General features: G+C 30.0%; 1 protein-coding gene across 1 annotated transcript in view; it reads right to left on the reverse strand.

Annotated features, from left to right (window-relative positions):
- Positions 1-15,150, reverse strand: part of LOC107443558 (cytochrome P450 3A5) — a 35,446-nt gene extending 20,296 nt beyond the window's left edge. The window contains exons 1-4 of the mRNA XM_016057478.5: positions 14,905-15,150; positions 12,224-12,320; positions 8,641-8,693; positions 5,401-5,497 (exon numbers count right to left, since the gene is read on the reverse strand). Coding sequence (XP_015912964.2) covers positions 5,401-5,497; positions 8,641-8,693; positions 12,224-12,320; positions 14,905-14,981 — 324 coding nt within the window. The 5' untranslated portion in view covers positions 14,982-15,150. The remainder of the gene's footprint in view (positions 1-5,400; positions 5,498-8,640; positions 8,694-12,223; positions 12,321-14,904) is intronic.
- Between the last annotated feature and the right edge of the window lie 6,038 nt (positions 15,151-21,188).

Consider the following 21,188-nt stretch of genomic DNA (forward strand, 5'->3'; position numbering starts at 1 on the left):
GAGTTCTCGTAACTTAGACAAAATGCTTCTCATATGAATCATGTGTTCGTTCCAACTTCTCGAAAATATGGCAATATCGTCAATGTAGGTGTGTGAAAAGACTCGTTACTTAGACAAGACTCTATTCACTTCTCTCTGAAATGTTGCTGATGCATTTTTAAGATCAAAGCTCATGACCTTAAACTGATACTGATTTCTATGAGTTTTAAAAGATGTAAGTTCTTTGCACTTTGAATTCATGGGCACTGCATGATAACCTTTCAGCAGATCTAGAGTACTAAATATATATTTGTGCTACCTATGGAATTAATTAGTTCTGCTGCTTCTTCCATTGAAAAATCGTCTGAAACAGTCACTGCATTTAAAGCTGTGTAATCGACGCATAGCCGCAAGCCACCATCCTTCTTGTTAACACACACTATTGGATACGCGATCTCTGCATTACTTTCTTCGAAGAGACCCTGTTGCAGCAATTCCTCTATTTGCTCGGCCACTTTGCATTTTAGCGCGTCTGGAATCCGATAAACAAATGGTGTCTTTCTCTCCGTATTTGGCTTGAGTCGTATTCGGTGAGGTCCTACTTTAGCTTCATATTCCATCAACAGATGTTCATGTTCATCTCCTTTATTTTGATCTAAATAGGTCATATCAACACATCTTAAAGATTCATTGAATTTTATATTTGTCGTAGCAGGACACGGATGAATCTATCCAAAGTCACTGTCTTCTTAAAAAATAACTCCCACAGCCAGAGATCGAGAATGATACTTCCGAATTTTATTCACATGTTTCACACTTCCATCAGATAGTTTCACTTTATATGAATGGGGATAATGTTGCTGAACTATCACTACTGGACCAGTCCATCTTGCGATATTTTGTTATTGGAATCCGGAATTAATAGCACAACTTGATCACTTATGTCAAATTTTCTAACTGAAGATCTTTTGTTGAAATAGTCACTATGTGATTTTTGCTTATCAGCTGCTACTAATGAAGCATTTTCAGCTGCCAGTTCTAATTTTATTTTCATTTCTTTCAAGTAATCCACGGCTGATTGGGTGACCTTTGTAGGTAGAAAAATTTCACCTGCCCAAAAGGATTTAAGAATGGCATGTGGTCCTCTTACTTCTCTGCCATACAGTAATTTGAACGGTGATACACCAGTCGTTGTGTTTGGGACTTCACGGTAAGCAAAAAGTAAAAATGGGAGCTGTCGATCCCAATTTGGAGGATCTTCTCTAATGATGTGACGCAACATCTCTTTTAAAACTTTATTCCAGCGTTTCACCAAACCGTTGCTGGCAGGATACCACGGACAAGAAAATCTAGGACTCAATCCAATTCTTTTTATAAACTCTTGCGTTCGCGATGACGCAAAATTAGTACCGTGATCACTAGCTATCACATTATGAATCACCGTCCTCGAAAATATATTTAAAAGCACCTCACAAGTCACTTTTGCGGAAAGTGACCGAAGGGATACCGCTTCGGACCAACGAGACATTTGATCCATCCAATAAACACAATATATACTTATGCCCACGACCAGATGGAGGTTCAATTGGGCCTATCAAATCTACGTTCACAACTTCAAATGGAAGTTCAGGTCGAAGAACAGGTGAAATTGGAGCCCTATCACTAATTTCTTCTTTTCTCCTCAATTGACAATCCTCACATGTTAATACGAAAATTCGAAATATAGCTTGCCATATTAGACCAATAGAAACTATACTTTATTCTTTCTTTCGTTTTCTTAACACCGAAATGTCCTCCGAAAACTGACTCGTGAGCGAGTTTCATCACATTTTCTATTCTTTTAAGCGGTAACACTAATTGACTAACAGGCTCATTAAGAATTTTATCTTTATGATAAATTAAATTCTCAATTAAAATAAAATTTCTTTTATTTAATTTCAAAGCTTGCCGAACATTTTCTGAAGAAGAAGACTCGATTTGTTCTTGCTTTAATTTTATCGCGTCAGAGGCAATAAAACATTCTTCCGAAGAAATGGAATCTATCCCTCCCCCCTTCTCAGATAATTTTCATCTGAGGCCATCTGGCAAAATATTTTAGCCTTCTCTTTTGAAAAAGAGGGATTCCCTGTCTCCGCGCTTTTACTTATTTTATTTTCATTATTATACGAAGATATTTCGCATAAGGACTCATAGAGAGATTGCGGAATAAGAGCATCCACACATAATTTGTCGGTCAAAGCCAGAACTACTTTCATGGGATGACGTATCAACGTTTCATAAGGAGATCGAGGTTTTAATCAATTTAACTTTAATTTTTTCTCCCAAAGCAGATGTTAAAATTATATTGCCGTACTCAAATCCTTCTGTGTTTTTGAAAATATTCTCATTAATAACAAATAATTGACAAGCAGAATCAATTACGCAACCAATCCTCTGCTCGCCTACGTTTATTATCGCTCTTTTCAATGAGTGAAGACTCATGGGTTCTGGTTTTAAGTATTGCGCGTTGATTTTCGCCACTACAGCTGGGTCTGTTTTGACTTAGGATTTTTTATTGAGGTATATTTTATTGCACTCTCGGGCCATGTGGTATTCACCACAAATATAACAAGAAAACTTAGTTATCTATCTTTTATTCTCTTTTAATTTCAATTCTTCTCTTCGTTTTTTAGGGGGAATATATTTCTTTTCGTCTCGCGATATTCGTTTGTGATAAATCTAGCGTTAGGTGAATGCACTTCATAAAAAGATTTATTTTTTGATGCAAAATATGATTGGCACTCCTTACCCAAAATCAAAGGCTTAAATCAACTTCTTTCCCGTTTTATGTTTACGTGCGTCGCGGTTTGCTGAGCGAGTGACTGATATAATTTGTCACTAACTATTAGTTCTTTTAATGTTTCAAAAACAGAAACATTTCGCAATTTACAATATTGCTCAAAACCGGTTGCCAAACGTGAAGCGAATTGGAAATGTGTTTCATTCGGAAAACGTTTTGCTCTCCGAAAATTAATCAAACATGCTAACGGTGGTGGTTCAAATTCTCTAAGAATAGTGTCTTCTATTTTTTGATTATCACTTATATCCTCATCCTTAATGTAAATTAAAATATTTGAAGCTTTCTCCCCCATTAAATTTAACAAAATTTCTTCCTTTAATTCTTCTGGTACCTTTTATGTATTAAAAGCTCTCTCTAGGGATGAAAAAAATAAATTCCACCCTTCTGTTCTCTTAGGAATCGGCAGAGTTAAAGTACGAACGCTATGTATGAAATTCTCGACTGAATTTATATTTACGCTTTCGGAAATCATTGCACTATTTGGGTTCCTAAGTGTACTCTCTAATTTAATTTTCTATAAATTAATACGCTCTTATTCCAAAGTTTTCTTAAGTTTTGCTTTCTCAAAAATAATTTTCTCGTCTTCTAACTGGAATTCCAAATCGAGCTTCGCCTTTTCTGATTCTAAAGTAGCTTTTCGTAATTCTAACTCCATATTTTCTTTTCGTTTCATTTCTTCATTTTCTTCTTTTCGTCTATCAATTATTGAATATAACATTTCTCTAACAAAGTTTTCTTCATAGTTAGCGTTCTCAACAATCGCTATTTTTAATTGATGAAGTTTTATGTTTTGGGTGTTCTCAATACCTAATTCAGTAGCCATAAACTGCAAATCCTCTTTCCTAACGTGATTCAGTTCGAATCCTGGCGCCTGCTGGGCCATTGTCATGAGGATTATTGCTTTTGAAATATATCCAAGCGTAACAGCAACAAAAATATATTTATTAATATTTAAAACAATAAGCAAAACAATTATGAAAATATTAAGGGCCCTCAGCTGCCAAAATACAGAAATATAAAAAGATATTCTGATAGAGGAAAAACCAGCTTACGCGCCTCTTCATCTACCGTTCTCTTAATTCTTTAATTGGGTTACTGATTAACTCGCCCTCTAGCGGTGAGCCGATCACTACATGTATATAGCACAATACATATGGTAACAGCACCCAAGGTAGTTAAGGTATCCGACCGGTTACAACACATTTTTTTATAAAGTAGCCTTAATTAAATTTTTTAATTTATATTTTGGTGAGCAAAATGTTTCGTAAGTTTATATTCTTAAATTATAAATCTAAATGTATACTTTAAAAATTTATGAAATACTTGAAGAAAAAAAAAAATAAGAGCAAATTTGAATATTGGAATTGAATTGAACTACAAATATTTTATGTCACGTCAACAGCTCTATAACAAATTGTAATGCATAAATGTCAAAATAAGTTTTTGCTTAGATTAACAATATGGTCGCATGTGTTTTTGACTATAGGAAATTTCAAATATACAGTGAAGCAAAACTGAATGTATTTTCAATATTGTTTTTTTAAAAGAAATATTCGAACATTTTTGCTTAAAGCATGATAAAATATAATAAATTCACAACTTAGACCTTAAATTTTAGTTCAACCCACAGCTAACATTGCACAAAATCTACACACAAAGTTTCAATGAATTCTTTATTAAACTTTTTCTATAAAATGCGTTAGCACAAAGTGATCCTTAGATCAATTTTCTTTCTGAAAACAAATGTAATGGCCAAAAGAAGTAAATCAGTATGATTAAAGAAAAAAAAAAATTTCGTCAAAATTACTGATTTTTACACAGTCGTATACCTTATCATCCTATAAGAGTAACTCTAAAGAGCAATTTTTTTTGTTTTCTGCTGCATGAGATTTTTTCCAACGAAAGTTTAGATACTTTTGTATCGTTGATTTCAAATTGGTGTTTCTCTTCAAGATCCAGTTCTTTAATAGCATTTTTAGTCTATTTTTATTTTGGAAAGTTTAAAAACCATATATATATATATATATATATATATAAAGGAGCTCTCATAAATGTTGCGGAAAATTTCTTGGGAAGTTAAAGCACAACATCGGGATAAAAAATGCATAGAGACCCTTGCCCAGAAATGTCATCATGCGCTGCTAAGGGACACTTCCGTATTATAAACTGTTTCCTTCCAGTCTTCTGAGCAGGTCATAATACGGCCGCGCATGACTACATTTCGAGCATTGGTTTCAATGCAATTTCAATCTTGATTAGGTGCTTTAACTTCCCTAAAAATTTGTCGCAACATTTACGTCTCACCCTGTTATAAATATATATAACGTTTTTAAGCTTGTAAATTTCGACAAATAATAGACCAAAAATGTAATTTTAAAAAAATTGGTTGCTTTGGAATCAAAACTAGTTTAGGACTTGAAATCTTCTCTCCCGAATTAAGCGATATCAAGTATTCGCATGAATGAAGAAAAAAACTGTTTCCCAGTGTAATACTTAAGGCATGTATAGCAATTTAATGGATCATCAAAATAACACACATAGCAATTCAATACAAATCTGAATAAAAATATCTCAAAGCTTACCCTTCTGTCAGGGAAAAATTGGAAATCTTTAACCAATATTTTTCTCAAAATCTTAGGGTCAGCAACGGACAAGCAAGTACTTGCTCCTTCATAATGACTATGAAAAGAATTTTTTAAAAAAAGCTTGTAAATTGTTAATAAATCACATCATCATACAACAATATACACGGAGAAAAAATTCTAGCAAAATTACCATACTGTATGCTAATGACATTTCAGGTAAGAAAAAAGACACTTTTCTGATTAGTGAAACCGGAATAAAGGGTACTTAAACCATTCATTTGGTATTAAATAAATACTCCCTAGAAACAGAAGCTGTAAGATATTAAACTTTATCCGCTTCAAAAATATATAAATAGGAATTAACAGTCCACCCCAGTCATATCAGCTCTATCTTGATGCCCTGGAATCTTGTTTTATTCAAATGATGCTGATTTCCTTACACCGACATTAGTTCCTCACCACCTCTCCATAGCGCGTGGAAAAGCATTTTACCCTGACTTGTCTCTCTCAGCCACTGTGGCTTTTCTTGTACCGTTTTTCATCGTTTTTCCCTCTCGGCTATTGTGGTTATTTTAGCTTTGTCTCTCACCTTTATTTTCCACAGGCAACTTTTCGTTTTATATTTCAAATCATTCTTCTGTTTCTTCTCATTCAAGACTTGCAAATCTTGAAAATGACGCGTGTTTTTTCGGGGTTGAAACATGTCGACTATTATTTTCTATTTATATATTTCTCAAACGAATGAAGTTTTTAATCAGTTAACATACATTTGGTAATTTTTCCATTCATAGAGAAACGATTAACCGAAATTCTGGTTTTCAAAATTATAGTTCTTTATTTTGAAATGTTGTAATAGAGGTACTTTATTACCGCGCATTTAGTAAAAAATGCAAAGCAGAGAAATAAATTTAACTGAATAAATGATTTTCACACCAAGGTCTAAGGTAAGATTACATTACCAAATTTTACCACATTTACCAAATTTTAACACGCACTATAAAACAATATTTTATTGTTAATTTTACCTAAATCATTACCAAAGCGCTTTAGTAAAAATCACCATGCTTTTTGGTGTTCTCACAGAGCCAGTAAATTTTTCCATATTCTAGTAGTTTCGACCATTCTTTTTTTCTCAGTGTAAGAAACTAAAACAATATAAAAAGTAAATAGACTTGTACAACGCACAATGAAAAGCGATCACCCTGAATAACTTCTAACTCCAGATTTTCAAGCAAGAAAACTTAATCAGTCGAGGACTTAACAATAAATATGCTAGTTAACAAGACCTGACGATATTTTTAGTGAAGAAATCAGGCACTAAAACATACTTTCTCTTAATAAATCTACCTTTTTTGACGGATTTTGATATTCGTTTTAAAAAGAAGCCATAAAATAGATTAAAAAATTTAAAATTGAAGTAAAGGAATTCTTCCTATTATACTTGATACTACACTAAAAATGATTCCGAATCAAATTATAAAATACCGGTACTTTCGGTGCATCATCCGCAAAATCCATTTTTACAGCAAAATATTGTACCGTAATTTTACAGTAATATTTATTTAACTAAAGTGGTTCAGTGATTTTACTATAATTGATACTGTAAAAAATTATACCGTTATGGCGTAACTACCACTACGAATATTAAACATCAATTCACTGGTGTGTAAGAAATGCTAACATGATTCAATCACGTGGTACCTTCTGATACATGAAGGTTGGCATGTCTTATATACCAGTGAAGTGATGTTTAATATTCGTAGTGGTAGTTACGCCACAATACTCCCCCACCAGAATTTTATCAGGGATAGAATTCGATACCACTAGTTGCTGTATTTGTGAAAGACCAGGAGAGCTGAATTAAGGTCACTGGGTTTTTTAGTGTTGAATGTGAGAGGTGTATTAACTTCACAGTCGTATCGCTTCTGTGTTACCATTAGCAGTCGAGTGTATGCAGGCAGCCGTTGTGTTTAATCGAGACGTGACCGAGTAGCAACAGCGTGAGGAGGATTGGATTATGTCGCTGTCACAAGTAGCAAGTTAACTATTTAATGTGGTCTAACCATCGAAGAAGGAGTTACTAGATCGAAGTGGGCGGCGTTACTGCATGTTCAAATCACGTCCGGGTCACTAATATGGGGGCGGAGCTATCGACGGGGCCAACCTTCAACTATCGAAAGGTACCTCGTGATTGAATGAAGTTAGCATGTCTTATATACCAGTGAATTGATGCTTACTATTCGTAGTGGTAGTTACGCCACAATACTCTCCACACCGTAATTTTTACACGTAAAAATGGATTTTATGGTCAAATGGATTTTATTATAAAATGGATTTTACGATAAAAAGAATTTTGCGGACGATACACCCAAAGTGCCGGTACTTTATATCTAAATTTGATGAGGAATTTTTTACATTGTTGCTTAACCTACAGCTCTGAACAGATTGAGTTAAATAAATCTATTTATTAATATATCTATTTGGTATAGCATTGCATGTAGTTTTATTGTCTTATTACTTAGCTTTTATTCATAAGAAAAAAGGTGAATGAAAAAGGTAAAGACTTAAAAATTTATCGCATGCGTACTATAATAATTTTCACTTTTGCACCAAGGAAAAGCATCATCTCTGAAACTTGAGATGCGAAGTATTAAAATGTTTTCTTATCAGAGAATTTATTTAAAATTATCCCTTTCCATCCAAGGTTAGGCAAACAGTTGCAGACCCATTAAAAGTACAAGCTAAAGTGTTTCGTTTACATTAGGAAGTTTGCAAACATACTCAACGTTCAGATAGGAAATTTTTAAGCATAAAACTCGCCCTATAATAATAATAAAAAAATTTTCTAAAATAATATAGTTAATGAATCTTTTCAACAAAGGACACGCATTTTTCTCAACAACAAGAATTGTATACTTGCATTTATTCATTTAGATCATGTGCATCTTCTGATATCTGCATCTTCTGATATCTGCATCTTATATCTTTATGTGTTAAAATCGCATAAGATGACGCATGCAATTGTAAATCGTTAATCTTGCATTGGATAACATTTTTGCATGCATTAAACTTGTAAGTGCAAAAATATGTTTGTAAGATAAGAATAAAGAAAAATATTACTGAGAGTCGTTTGTCTTCACGACGATAGGTTTTATTATTCTGGTAACAGCGATAAATAGTTGAAATTCTTTGAGATTATTATACAATGTAAAGTAAATTAAAAACATTTTTACTCACCCATAAATTGCGCCATGAGTATTATACCTTTCTAGTTCTAATTCATGCATAGGCTGAAAGATGGGAAAGTTTTAAGTTTGAAAAATATTGTAAATAATTATAAGAAACAAACAAAAAAATTAATACATATTTTCAAAAGGGACTTTAAAAGTATTTAACTGTTCAGTTCTTCAAATCTTCATTTACGACTGATTAACGACTCTATAAATCTTAAATACTTTCATTAGTACTAAAACTTCAAGTTACAAGTTAAAAAAAATATGCATAAATCCAACATATCTTGTGATATGCTGGTACAATATATCAACTTATGCAAATATAACATATCTTGTGCTATGTTACAATATATCAACTTATCTTCCGAGAACCAATCACCAAAAAGTGACTGAAAACGTTATTTATTTATTAATTATAATTCTTTTTTTTCTTCTTTTTATTTTGATTATAAGTGGCACTCAGGGAGCCGGTACTTTTTACCATGAAATCCATTTTCACCAGAACACGTTACGGAATAGAAAATCTGATATACCGTAATTTTTTACAGCAATAATTACAGTAAATCCACTGAATCACTCTAATTAAATAAATATTACTGAAAAATTACAGTATAATATTGTATGGTATAAAGGAATTTTACGGTATAATATTTTACGGTAAAAACGGATTTAACGACTGGTGCTCCCTAAGTACCGATACATTATACCGTAATTTGATTCATAACTTTTTTACAGTACAAAGAGTTTGACAATTCCAGTTGCAAGCTTACGGATCCAACTCTGACGTTAATATCTTAATTAATGGAATAGAATGCACGAATAATATAATAATTATTATTTATTCATTCATATATCTTATTCAAGAGTTCATCTTATTCATGTATCCGCCGTATTCATTTCATCGTACAGTTTTTCTTAAAAAATACTCCTTCATAACGTAATTAGGCTCTTATAACTTAAAACGAGGCTTCGAAACAAACTAAATATTACCGCTGCTAAAAATTATTCTTTTTTACATGTCTTATATTCCTAAGTTAAATATAGTTGCGATTCCAACTCTTTTTGCAATAAAATATTTGAATTCTGCTTTATGTGGACCATAATAAGTTGTTTAGAAATAAAAATGAAAGATGCTTCAAGTTATTACTTGATTAAAAATTTCATTCACTTCAAAAATATACAAATTGGAAATAACAGTCGATATTTCAGCAATACCAGCCTTTTTTCCACCCCAGTCACATCAGCCTATATTACTGCCTTGGATTCTTGTTTTATTCATGTGAATGCTGTTTCCCTTGTTAACGACATTAGTTCCTCATCACCTCTCCATAGCGCGTAGAAATGCATTTTACCCTAATATGCCCCTCTCGGTCACTGTGGTTTTTCTTGTACTGTTTTTCATCTTTTTTCTCTCTCGCCTACTATGGTCTTTGAAGTTTTTTTTTCTCTCCTTTATTTTTCCGTCTTTCGTTGTCAACGTTTTATATTTCAAATCAATTTTGCTTCTTCTCATTCTTGTCTAGCAAATCTTGAAGGTCAGTGTCTATTTTGGGAGCACTTAAAACCAGAGTTGGGGTGTCGGACGTTCTAAACTGGTTTTGGACAGGACACGTGGGTTTTACTGTCTTAAACTGGGTAAAACTGTCCTAAACTGTCTTAAAGTGTCCAAAACCTTGAACTTTGGTAAAAGGTAAAAATTCTATAGGTGTAACCATTGTACACATAATAATTACAGGTTTCAATAAAGATTTGATATTTTTTATACAATTTACTATTACTTATTGAAAGAAAATAATATAATATAAGAGGAAAAGGTTTATAATTTTTGAAGCTCCACAATTCATTGAACAACAAAAGTGAATACCTAATCCTTTAAATATAAATATGCTTTTAATACTGATAAATAATATTTTTGCATAAGGATAAATATGGCAATATTAAAAAATAATAATTTTTCCTAAAAAAATACTAAATTTGGTCAAAAATTAACCTTTTATTTTTCACAATATTCTTTTAAAAAAATTTTATAATTTCTGCATCACAGAATAATAAAAAAAGCATCTATTTTAAAAAAAAATGTTTTTAAATATAAATATATTAGTTTAAATTGAAAATACAAAATAACAGAAAAATAAATTAACAGTTTTGAAGGGCATAACATCAGTTTCAGTTACTGACACTGGTGATGTATCACCACTATGCTAAAATAATTGAACATGAATGAAATAAAAGTATTCTTGAATAGTACTATAGATAAATAAACCTGTTTTAAACCTGAGTATGGCAAGGCCAAGCTTCAGTTATGTACTATGTATTGAATGAGAGGACCAATTGAACTTGATTACTGATTAATCTTCCTTTGTTTAAATTGAAGAGTCAAACAATATTAATAAAACATTATACTTTTAAAAAAAAATATTCTCTGGTATGTTTTATCAATATGTTATTAGTTCTATGTTTATTTTACCTCTTAAATATTGTTCAGATAAAATTGTGACATAATTTGAGTAAACGGGTTTTGGACAGTTTAAGACAGTTTTGGACAAAGGGGATTTGGCCAGGACGGTTTAAACCAGGGTTTAACCCTATTGAGGATTAATCCCTTTTTTGTGGATTAATCCCTTCTGTCCTAAACCTTGCCAACCCTGCTTAAAACATATCGACTGTTGTATATTTTTGAAGCAAACGCAGTTTTTTATCAAGTTATATCTTACCGCTTCAATTTCTTGGGATTATTTATTAAATGAGATAAGCTATTCAAATTTACTTATCACGTTTGCTTATTATTTTTATAGTTATCGAAACTGTAACTTAGAATAATTTCATTATTTCTTTGTCATACCTAGGAAATAAAATGTTCTCTTGCAATAATTACGAGGTAAATGTTGTTTCTTAATTAAAAATCTTCGTAATTGATTGTTTTTGATTTTACCTAACTTATCTTCGTCTTTAATTGTGAAAATGATTGCATTTGGGAGCTAATATCGTTTCAAAGGAAGAAACTGAAACTATTTATCTAAATTATAATTGTCTTTAATTCTAAAGATGATTGTATTGTGTGGTTAATATTGTTTCAAAGATAAACTATCTTCGTCTTTGATTTCGAAAATGATAGCGTTGTGAAGCTAACATTGTTTTTAAGATAAAATCTTCGAAGATAAATCTTCGTCTTTAATTCCGAAAATGAAATCAAATTGCATTTGTAAAGCTGAGGTAAAATCTTTGTAATTGAATGTTTTAACTATTACCTAAATTATTTTCACCTTTAATTTCAAAAATGTTTGAATTTTGAAACTATTTAAAGAATCCTTGAGAAAAGTCGTACACGTGACAAATAACATAAAAATCAACAACTAAAATTAATATGAAAGGAAATAGTAAAGTAAGAAAAATTCCAAAAAGCCATTATGTTGTAATTCAAAAATTACTTTTTTCTTTCGCATATTTAGAACAGAAATATTTTCTTGCTTCAAAAGCTAAAGATCTTTTGATTAAAGTTTGAAAATTTTTTGAACTTTTTTAATTTTTAAAATTTTTTGAACCCATTTTTATTTTAAAGAAAAAAGCATAAACTAAACATTTCATACCTTTTTAATACCTTCTAGAAGGGACCCAAATAAAGGTAGCGGTTTCACGTAAGCAACTCCTTTATCTTTCCAATAAGTGGGAACTTTGGTATTTCTCCTGAAAATGAAACATTTTAAACGTCAATCATACACATATATGGCAGTACTTTTACTTTCGTTACTTGTACCGCCGGTACAAGTAAAAAGTACTTACTTTTACTTGTACTTCGTTACTTTTTAAATTTAGTACTTTTACTTGTACTTTCGTTACTTTTTTAGGGAAAAAGTACAAGTATTTGTAACGGAAATGTCGAATGAAATCGTTACTTTTTTCTAAAACTCAGTAAACTTTATAAAAAATTTTAATATCTAATTATTCATAAAAATTTTATATTTCATATAAATTTTAATATCTAATTATTTTCTATTTATAAAATAACATTTTATATTTATTTGAAACATTTTTCATTCATTTAAATATGTTAATTAAAAATTTTGTTAACAATGTGCGCGCATTGGATGCTTTTTTAAATAATTTAAATAGCTAATTTCATATTACTATTACAAAAAATTTTGGCACAAGTTTTAAATTTTTTAACGTTAAAGTATTAAATTATAAAAACAATGCTTTATTTAATGGAGATGTAGTATGCATTAAAAAAAATTTAAAATATTATAATTTTTTTTATTTTGCAACAAAATATTTTTTTTGAATTATATTAAACGTAACATATATACTATTACGTAAACGTATTAGTTATTCATTTCATAAAATTTTAAAATGAAACATTTGTTTATAATTTTTGGATTTAGTATTGCACATCGTGGATTATTAGTTATTAGTTATTTATTTTATAAAATTTTAAAATAAAACATTTGTTCATAATTTGCATATCGTTATTACAAATCCAAAAATTACCATTATGAAATATTTTAAAATTAAAAAAATTTATATTTATATTAAAATTTATATTGGATTTATAGGGGTTTCCTGTATATGAATGTATTTTTTTTAAATTTATTTTCTAACATAAGTTGTAATGTTTATCAAATTTGTCGAACAAGGTAATTTATTTATAAAATAAAGCTTCCGAAAATAAAAACAAAATTAAAAAAAATTTTTATAGTTCTAATATTAACATAAATCTAAGTTCCTTTTTATATGTAAACAGATAATTTTGATTTCTGGTTCGGCTCCTGGGTATTTCAAATGTTCACTATTGCAGGAGCTTTTTAACATTCGAATTAGATTTTATTCCGTAATAATATGATTTCTACCACTTTCATCTTTTTTTTCATTTAAATAAGTTAACAAATATTTATTTTGAATTAGCAAATATAAATTTTTATTTAAATAAAAAAAATACTCTCTTGAAGTTAATATAAACTAGGGAAAGAAGAAAGAGCTGTCGTTTCCGTAAATTTTGATATTCGTTTCTCATTAATCAACTATATTGAGGTTTATTAATTATAATTGTGTACTATAAGTCGCGCCAACGATATTTTAAAGTTAGAGGGACTTGCTTACACGTAAACATTTAATCAGTTTATTTCTTTTCTTTGAACCAGTTTTCAAATTTTAGATAAAATTTCTTTTTCGTGCAAATCCATAAAAAGTTTGATATTAAAATTATATTTGATTTTAAAATTATATTATACGATTATATTCTAAAATTATATTATAATATTCTTCCGAATTTAAAAATAAATTAATGTCCATAACTTACAAAATTAAAAATAATTAAATAAATAACAACAATTTTGCAAAAACATTAAAGAACATAGGAATATTATTCAATAAAATTTTAGGTTACTTTGAATTTTCGATTTCCTAGAAATGTACTTTTAAATCGTTACTTTTTTTGTTTAGTACTTGTACTTTTACTTGTACTTTTTACTCGTTACTTTTTAAAATAAGAACTTTTTACTCGTTACTTTTTTTAAAAATACTTGTACTTTTACTCGTTACTTTTTAAAAGTAACGTTGCCATATATGATCATACATCAGTCAACTTGTGATTAAAACTAAATTGCCGTGGTTTGCGCATATTTTACGGCATTAAATTATCCTACAATTGTTAAGCCCAAATGCACCGGATTCAGAAGCTTACTTTAAAAGTATTATAACTCTAATTTTTCATTCAGAAATGTTTCAGATTTGCTCTTTTTACATGAAAGGAGTATTTAAAATGCATTGCTTAATTTTCAATTTAAACATTAATTTTAGCTATTAAAAAGCTTGGATTTTTTTTTAAATTGTTCCCTAGTATATTTGAAGGATTAGTTTATATTTATAAAAATCCCTCTAAATTATAAAATATTTAAGCACAATAAACTAAAAATTTGAAAAATAATAATTTACGAATCTACATCAGTTTAAATGATTTTCTTCGCTTTTAATTCTTAAGATCCCGGGTCGTTGCTTTATAATTGTTATTTCTTTACCACTGCGAAAAGAGTAGAAGCTGGCAGGCATGCATTTCAAAGAATTTGAACAGAGATGAATACAAAATAATTTATGAAAAACTTGAATCGAAAATTATTCCTGTAAGCTTTATGATGTTTTTTTTTAAATTGTCCTAAGAAGAAGACGCTTATGATTAAATGTTAACGTTGCTATTGAAGAAAGAAAATGAAAGAATCAAATAACACTGATTTCACATCCATGATTATTTAAAAGAATAATAATCATGATAACTTACCAAAGAAAATAAAGCACCGCTACAGCTAATAGTAACGTGTATCCTAACGGAGTAAACAAAGCGTCCGTGATTTCCATTTTCAACTCTTTTGATTCAACTATGAAGCTCCACTGAGTGGGAATATCTTTTCATCCTCATATATGATGCACTTTTATCGTTTCATAACCTGTACGAAAAAAGATTAGACATTCAAGGTCAACAGCGAATCTCGATTGCACAACGTTGTATCTCTGTCTGATAATATTTAAAAAAAAAAAAAATTCTCGCCAAAATGTATCACCAGATGGCGTTAAACTATAGAAAAAATCGATTAAGTTTTTTTTGATGAAAGAAACGTAAATAAAAATAGTTATTTTTCTGTCATTTATTTACAAAACATTTTTTATTCAAAAATACATATAAAGTATTATTACATTTAAAGGAAAATATCATTCTCATATTACTTCAAAATTTCACTTTAGCACAGAAAAATTCTATTTATTATTTTTTTTTTCTAAACCAAAAAAATAAAAGCGTTGAGATTGGAAAAATAAAATTTTTTTATTAGTCTTGATAATTGAATTGACCAAGATTTTAAGATTAATCTAATTTTAAAAACTCTAAAATGGATATAATTGTATAAAGCAACTTTCGAATTAGTTATGAAACATAAATGCCCCCAAATTCTTTCATCACAAGATTTCCTTTTATAAAAAGGAAATGAGAAGAAATTAATTTGGAATTAATTAAAGGAATTAATTTGGTATAAAACGAGTTATGTAAAATATTGCTACTAGCATCAATGAAACTCGAGAATTTAAGACATTTATATCAGTTTCGTGATTTAATATAATCAAAATTCTAAGAATAATACAATTACAAAGATTCTAAAATTAATATAAGAAGTTTAAGGCACTTTCCACCCAGTTTTTAAACATAAATCTCTTTTTTTTCATGGTCTTTCTTTTTAAAATTGCAATGAAATAAATTCATTTGGTTCTACAACGAATTGCGTAAAATCTTGCTACTTGTGTTAAATAAATAAATTGAGATGGTGGTTATTTTATTTGATGTAATTAGTTTACCAAAACAATTAACGACACTTTTGCGAAATGAAATGAAGTTATCTTAAATTAATGGGCAGTATCATATTGACAAACAATCCAAATTAAACATAATCAGAGAATTATTATCACACCCACCAAACCTTAACAAGGCCGAATTAGGCTGTAGCTTAGGGTCCTGGAAACAAATTTTCCTCTGTCTTTCTTCTTTTTCCACTACCTTTTTTTTCCTTTCTTTCTGTCTTCCTATTTTAGCATTACTCAGAGCCGTTCAACATTTGCTCCGAAATATAATTTTACCCCCCCCCCCCCCCAGATCGGGACTGGTGAAAATCTGCAAATCAATAAAAAGGATTCCTCCTAATTTTCCATTAAACTGTTTTAATTGTTGTTCCTTTCATCTCTTATTTGGTGCCAAATTTTGAAAACCATTCAAATATAGTGTGCGATTCCATTTGCTCGTTTGCGAATGGAATAGAGTTGGTTAAAATCTGCAAATCAATAAAAATAATTCTTTCTAATTTTTCATTAAACAGTTTTCTTTGTTGTTCCTTTCGTCTTTTATTTGGTGTCGAATTTTGAAAACCATTCAAATTTAGTACACGATTCCATTTGTTCGTTTGCAAATGGAATCGTACACTAAATTTACCGTTTAGTATATTATTCCATTTGCAAACAAGAAGGAGATTTAGATTGATATAGCACATCACTTTATGACCATTAATAGGACAGATTTCACCACCTACTTCAGCTTGGAAATTATTTTCACTAAAATTTTCTTTCCCCCCTTTCATTAACTTTTTTCTGTATTCTTTTTATAAACTTTCAGCAATCTTCTGCAGTTGCTGAAATTTTTGTAATAATTTAAAGGTGTTGTGAATTTCCAATTTAAAAAAAAATTAGAATTTTTTAAAAAAGGGGATTCATGTGTGTAAGAAATATTTACATTCTTTTCGTTAGTTATCATTGTCAGAGAGAAAATTTTTTATTCCTTCATTCATTTTTAAATCCGTATGTGACTTTTCAATATTCTCACAAGTGAAATGATTGAGCTTAAAATATGTATCTGTTGAAACTTTCTTTTTTTTTCTGTTTTCCTTTTCCTCAAAGTATCAAAATTTAGGTGTTATAAAGAAAATAAGTGCAATTAACGAAAAATCCAACATTATAGTCTCAACATATCAATATACTTTTTAACTATATTTAAGTTTTTCTGTAAATATATTTACATCATAGTCATATTATCAAATGCTATTAATTTAATGATTAACTAGATGAATACCCGCTCGTTTCTCGCCCAGGAATATTTTTAAAAAATATTAATAAATCAGTATTGAGAAACACTACGAAATCATGAAATCAAACTGAAAATCATATACCGACACAATTAAAGAACTTGGAAGAACCAGATAAGTGATATTTTAGAGGAATTAATGAATCAGAATTAATGAGATTAAAAAAAAAAGAGGGTGAGTAAATACGGGCATGTTTAATGTAACAGAACTGTTTTTGCCTTCACTTAAATTTTAACATAACTAATTACATCTGTTTTCAGTATGCTTGCATGATTTTTATTTCTAATTAGGTCGTGGTAAATAAATAAAGACTAAGAAATATTTGTCCTACTTTCTAATAAATTGGTAATAAAATAGTTCAGATGCAACTTTTTTTTGTTTTGTTCTGAAGATGTCACTAACCTGTTTCTTCCATTAAGTCTTTCAATTAATATAGCTAAAATAATTTCAATTTTTTAATTTAATGTTATATGTTGTTATCTTCGGTGACTTTATGTTATTGAAGTAAGCAAATCGCGTTGTTCGTAATTCATAACATTAAAGAAAGATAAAATGTATTTAACATCTCTTGGCATGCTGCTATTGCTCACGGTCGATTCAGGATAGTTAAAATTACCCTTAAATTAAACACTCAATTCCAAAGTATAGGCATTAAAACTGCTTGGTGCAGTTTTAAAAATCACCAAATATATCAATATAATATTTTATACTTATATAAGTATATTTGGTATTTATTATATAACCCTTCAATATTTGAGTTTATACATACTATTTGTCAGTGGCAGCCAACTAAAGCCAAATTTTTTGAACAAAATATAAATTCGAACATCATAAGGATTTTGGAGCATTTCTCTATCTGACTTTTAATTTACTGTTAAAATATTTATAAGTAGTGGTGGTAAAAAAATTATTTTAATTCTAATTCTTTAAAATATTAATACACAGGATATTAATACCACTGAAAAAAATATTTTCTGAAACTGCGGAAAACCAGTTGTAGAATTCTTATCAAAAGCAATTCGCCAATTACCATAATACCAGTAGTACATATTACCGTCAGTGATACATATGAATTAAGCGTCATCTGTAAATGGGGATTTTTTACGGTTTTCTTAAACAAATTTCCCATTAATCTTTCTTCCATGAGCTTGGCTTAGCACATTATTTTATTTTATTTCAATTAATACACATTATCAATATTAATTGAGCATTAGTGTCAATAATAATATGGTAATATAATAATAGATTTTTTTACGGTTACCCAAAACGCGAATAAGTATCTTTTCTACTTATTTTTGCTTTTGCGTTCAGAAATGACTTTTTTTTATTTCAATTAATACACATTACCAACATTATTTAAGCATCATTGTCGTCAATGATAGTATGAAGATTTCTTACTGTTGTTAAATAAATACCTTTACACCATTACTTTTATTTTCCAGTAAATTGTTTATTTCTTTTGTTTCAATATGCTTATATTACCTTAATTAATTAAGCATAATTGGCGTAATTAAGCCTCATTGGTGCCAATTTTTTATGTTTCTCCTAAATGAATTAGTGCCACTTTCCCATTAACACGTTTAATGCCAAGCTAATTTTACATAGCTTGCCAGTCTTACCAAAATGATTTTCTAGCATCCGTTGCATATTATGATGAAATATTATTTGCAACAAAACAGTTTATTTTTGTAATCATTCGTGACACATTTAATTCACTGAGGTCACCGGGGACTCCCGTGGCGTTACGAACAAACTTAGTGCCGGTCACCGGTGATCCCCATGGCATTCAACATGTCAATTTTTGCTTTTGAATACATAAATATAGATAAAAAAGTGGCGACTTAAATGAACAACTGCTCATTTTTTGCTAATGTTTTTTTTAATCGTTTAATGATAAAAGTATATCACTGTAGAAAGATACTCTGGAAAACAGAATATTTTTTTTCTTCAGAATTTTCATTAAAATGTCCAATGCCACCATTCAAATTTTTCATCCTTCACAATTCATCAATTTCTGGTGGAAAGATTCACGTAGAAAGAGAATTCTTTAACAATTCACATAACTCAAAGTTGTAATGTATACATTAAATCTATTTCGCCTCCCTAAATATTTTCGAATATTTCAGTATGTTTAACTATATTCAGTGTGTTTAACTGAATTTTGTCACGTGCTTATATTTTTTTATTGTTTGAATTAAGCTCTTATAATCGTAGATTACTCTTCTAATTTTTAAGATTAAAAAAAATTAAATCAAATCCAAACAACAACAACAAAATTCAGAAACAAGCTATTAAAAGAGAAAAAAAACCTATCGATATCGGTCACCGACTTATTAGTTTTGAGGAAAAATTGGCTATTACGTCAATAGAGTCCACCGGCCCCTGGCTACTAACTGAAAAATTAAATTTTCAGGTCTAGTGTTAGATACTTTTCAAAATCCTATCTAATGATTACCACATCCACCCTAGCACTCAAACTCGGAAATAATCCCTGCGAGGTTGAGTTGGGTTCAAGTTTGGTGTCATTTGATAGGTTTTCAAAATATCTAACCGCTCTATCTTTAATTTTTCAATCTGACATGCTTTTCTCAGGATAACTCCATTTAAAAAAATTCGTACCCCATTTTCAATTTATTACTACGCAATTACTAGTGCAATTGCTATGCCATGCGGCGAAATAAAATGCTAGAGCATGTGACTCAAATTAAAAGTCATTTTTTATGGAGAGTTCATATCTGCAATACAAAATTGGCGTACCTGTTCATGTTTTCTTTGTTTCCTCCACTCCAATTCCAAGGGATCAGTAGAGGTTTCGAGTTTGGTACCATTGTGAATACATTCTTTGAAAAATTAAAATTTTAAATGAATATTTTTAGATTTTTGATCAAATGCGCATTTCTCGAGATTTGAAAGTTTTCATAATTTTGATACGCTCGATAAAAAAAATAAGAATTTAATACTGTGTCCGCTATTATATTTTAACCTGGACTAGTCCTACTTTTTTTTTCAAAAATTGCTAAAAAAAAAGGAATTACCCTACTCAAACTCCCCTGCGATGCTACAGCTATATATGTCACGTATGTCAACTTATACGTAAGTTCCGATAATTTTTTACTAGTAGTCGTAACATAACATGCAAAACTCCTTATTTTGCCAACACTTATTTAAAGATATACGTACTATAGCATAATCATCTGAAATTTTATATTTACAATCATTACAATTATACGGTTCAATTATTTATTCATCTTGACTGTCTTATCTATTTTAAATTATTTATTACATAAGACTCAACTACTAAAGCACAAAATTTCACTCAAATCAATCACTCACATTTTTTGCAGAATGAGAAAAAGTTGCAAGTATGCCATGACTTGCATATTCTATTTCGTGTAAATTGCACCGAAGTGGTCAAGGGAACGAGATTTAGGTTGAAACATATTGGAATTATTTCAAAATTGCAATAGAAAAAAATTTAGACCAAAAAGTAATTTTTTAGGCCAAAAAGTAAACATTGAAGGCTGTTTTACGAAGTCATATGAAATGACCCTCTTTTGCGAATTATATGTCATTTTCAGAACTGTTATGAGTTTGCAAAAGTTACTCATGGCTGGTAGGTCTAGTTTAGCCTATTTATAGACAGCGCTCTTTGTTCTTATTCCTAAACTGGCGCGTCCCGCAGTGGACTGATCGTTAAGACACGGTTCTCAGCAGATCACCGAAGTCAAGCATCACTGGCTACGGTCAGTGTGCGGGTGGGTGACCACTTGGATCAGTCTGCGTAGGGACCGAGGGTGTGCGGTATTGGTCCTCGTTAAACTGTGCTACCGTAAAGTGCTCGACTTCGCGCGCAGGTCGTCGGGCTACCGAAGCGGGGTTGCCATCCCCTCCGCAGAGGATCAAAATTGTGATGGCATGTCTTCGGATCATCCTCCGGGATGTTTCC

The sequence above is a fragment of the Parasteatoda tepidariorum genome, chromosome 10, assembly GCF_982258835.1.
Source record: "Parasteatoda tepidariorum strain Cologne lab strain chromosome 10, Ptep-v5.0, whole genome shotgun sequence".
Taxonomy (NCBI): Eukaryota; Metazoa; Arthropoda; class Arachnida; order Araneae; family Theridiidae; genus Parasteatoda; species Parasteatoda tepidariorum.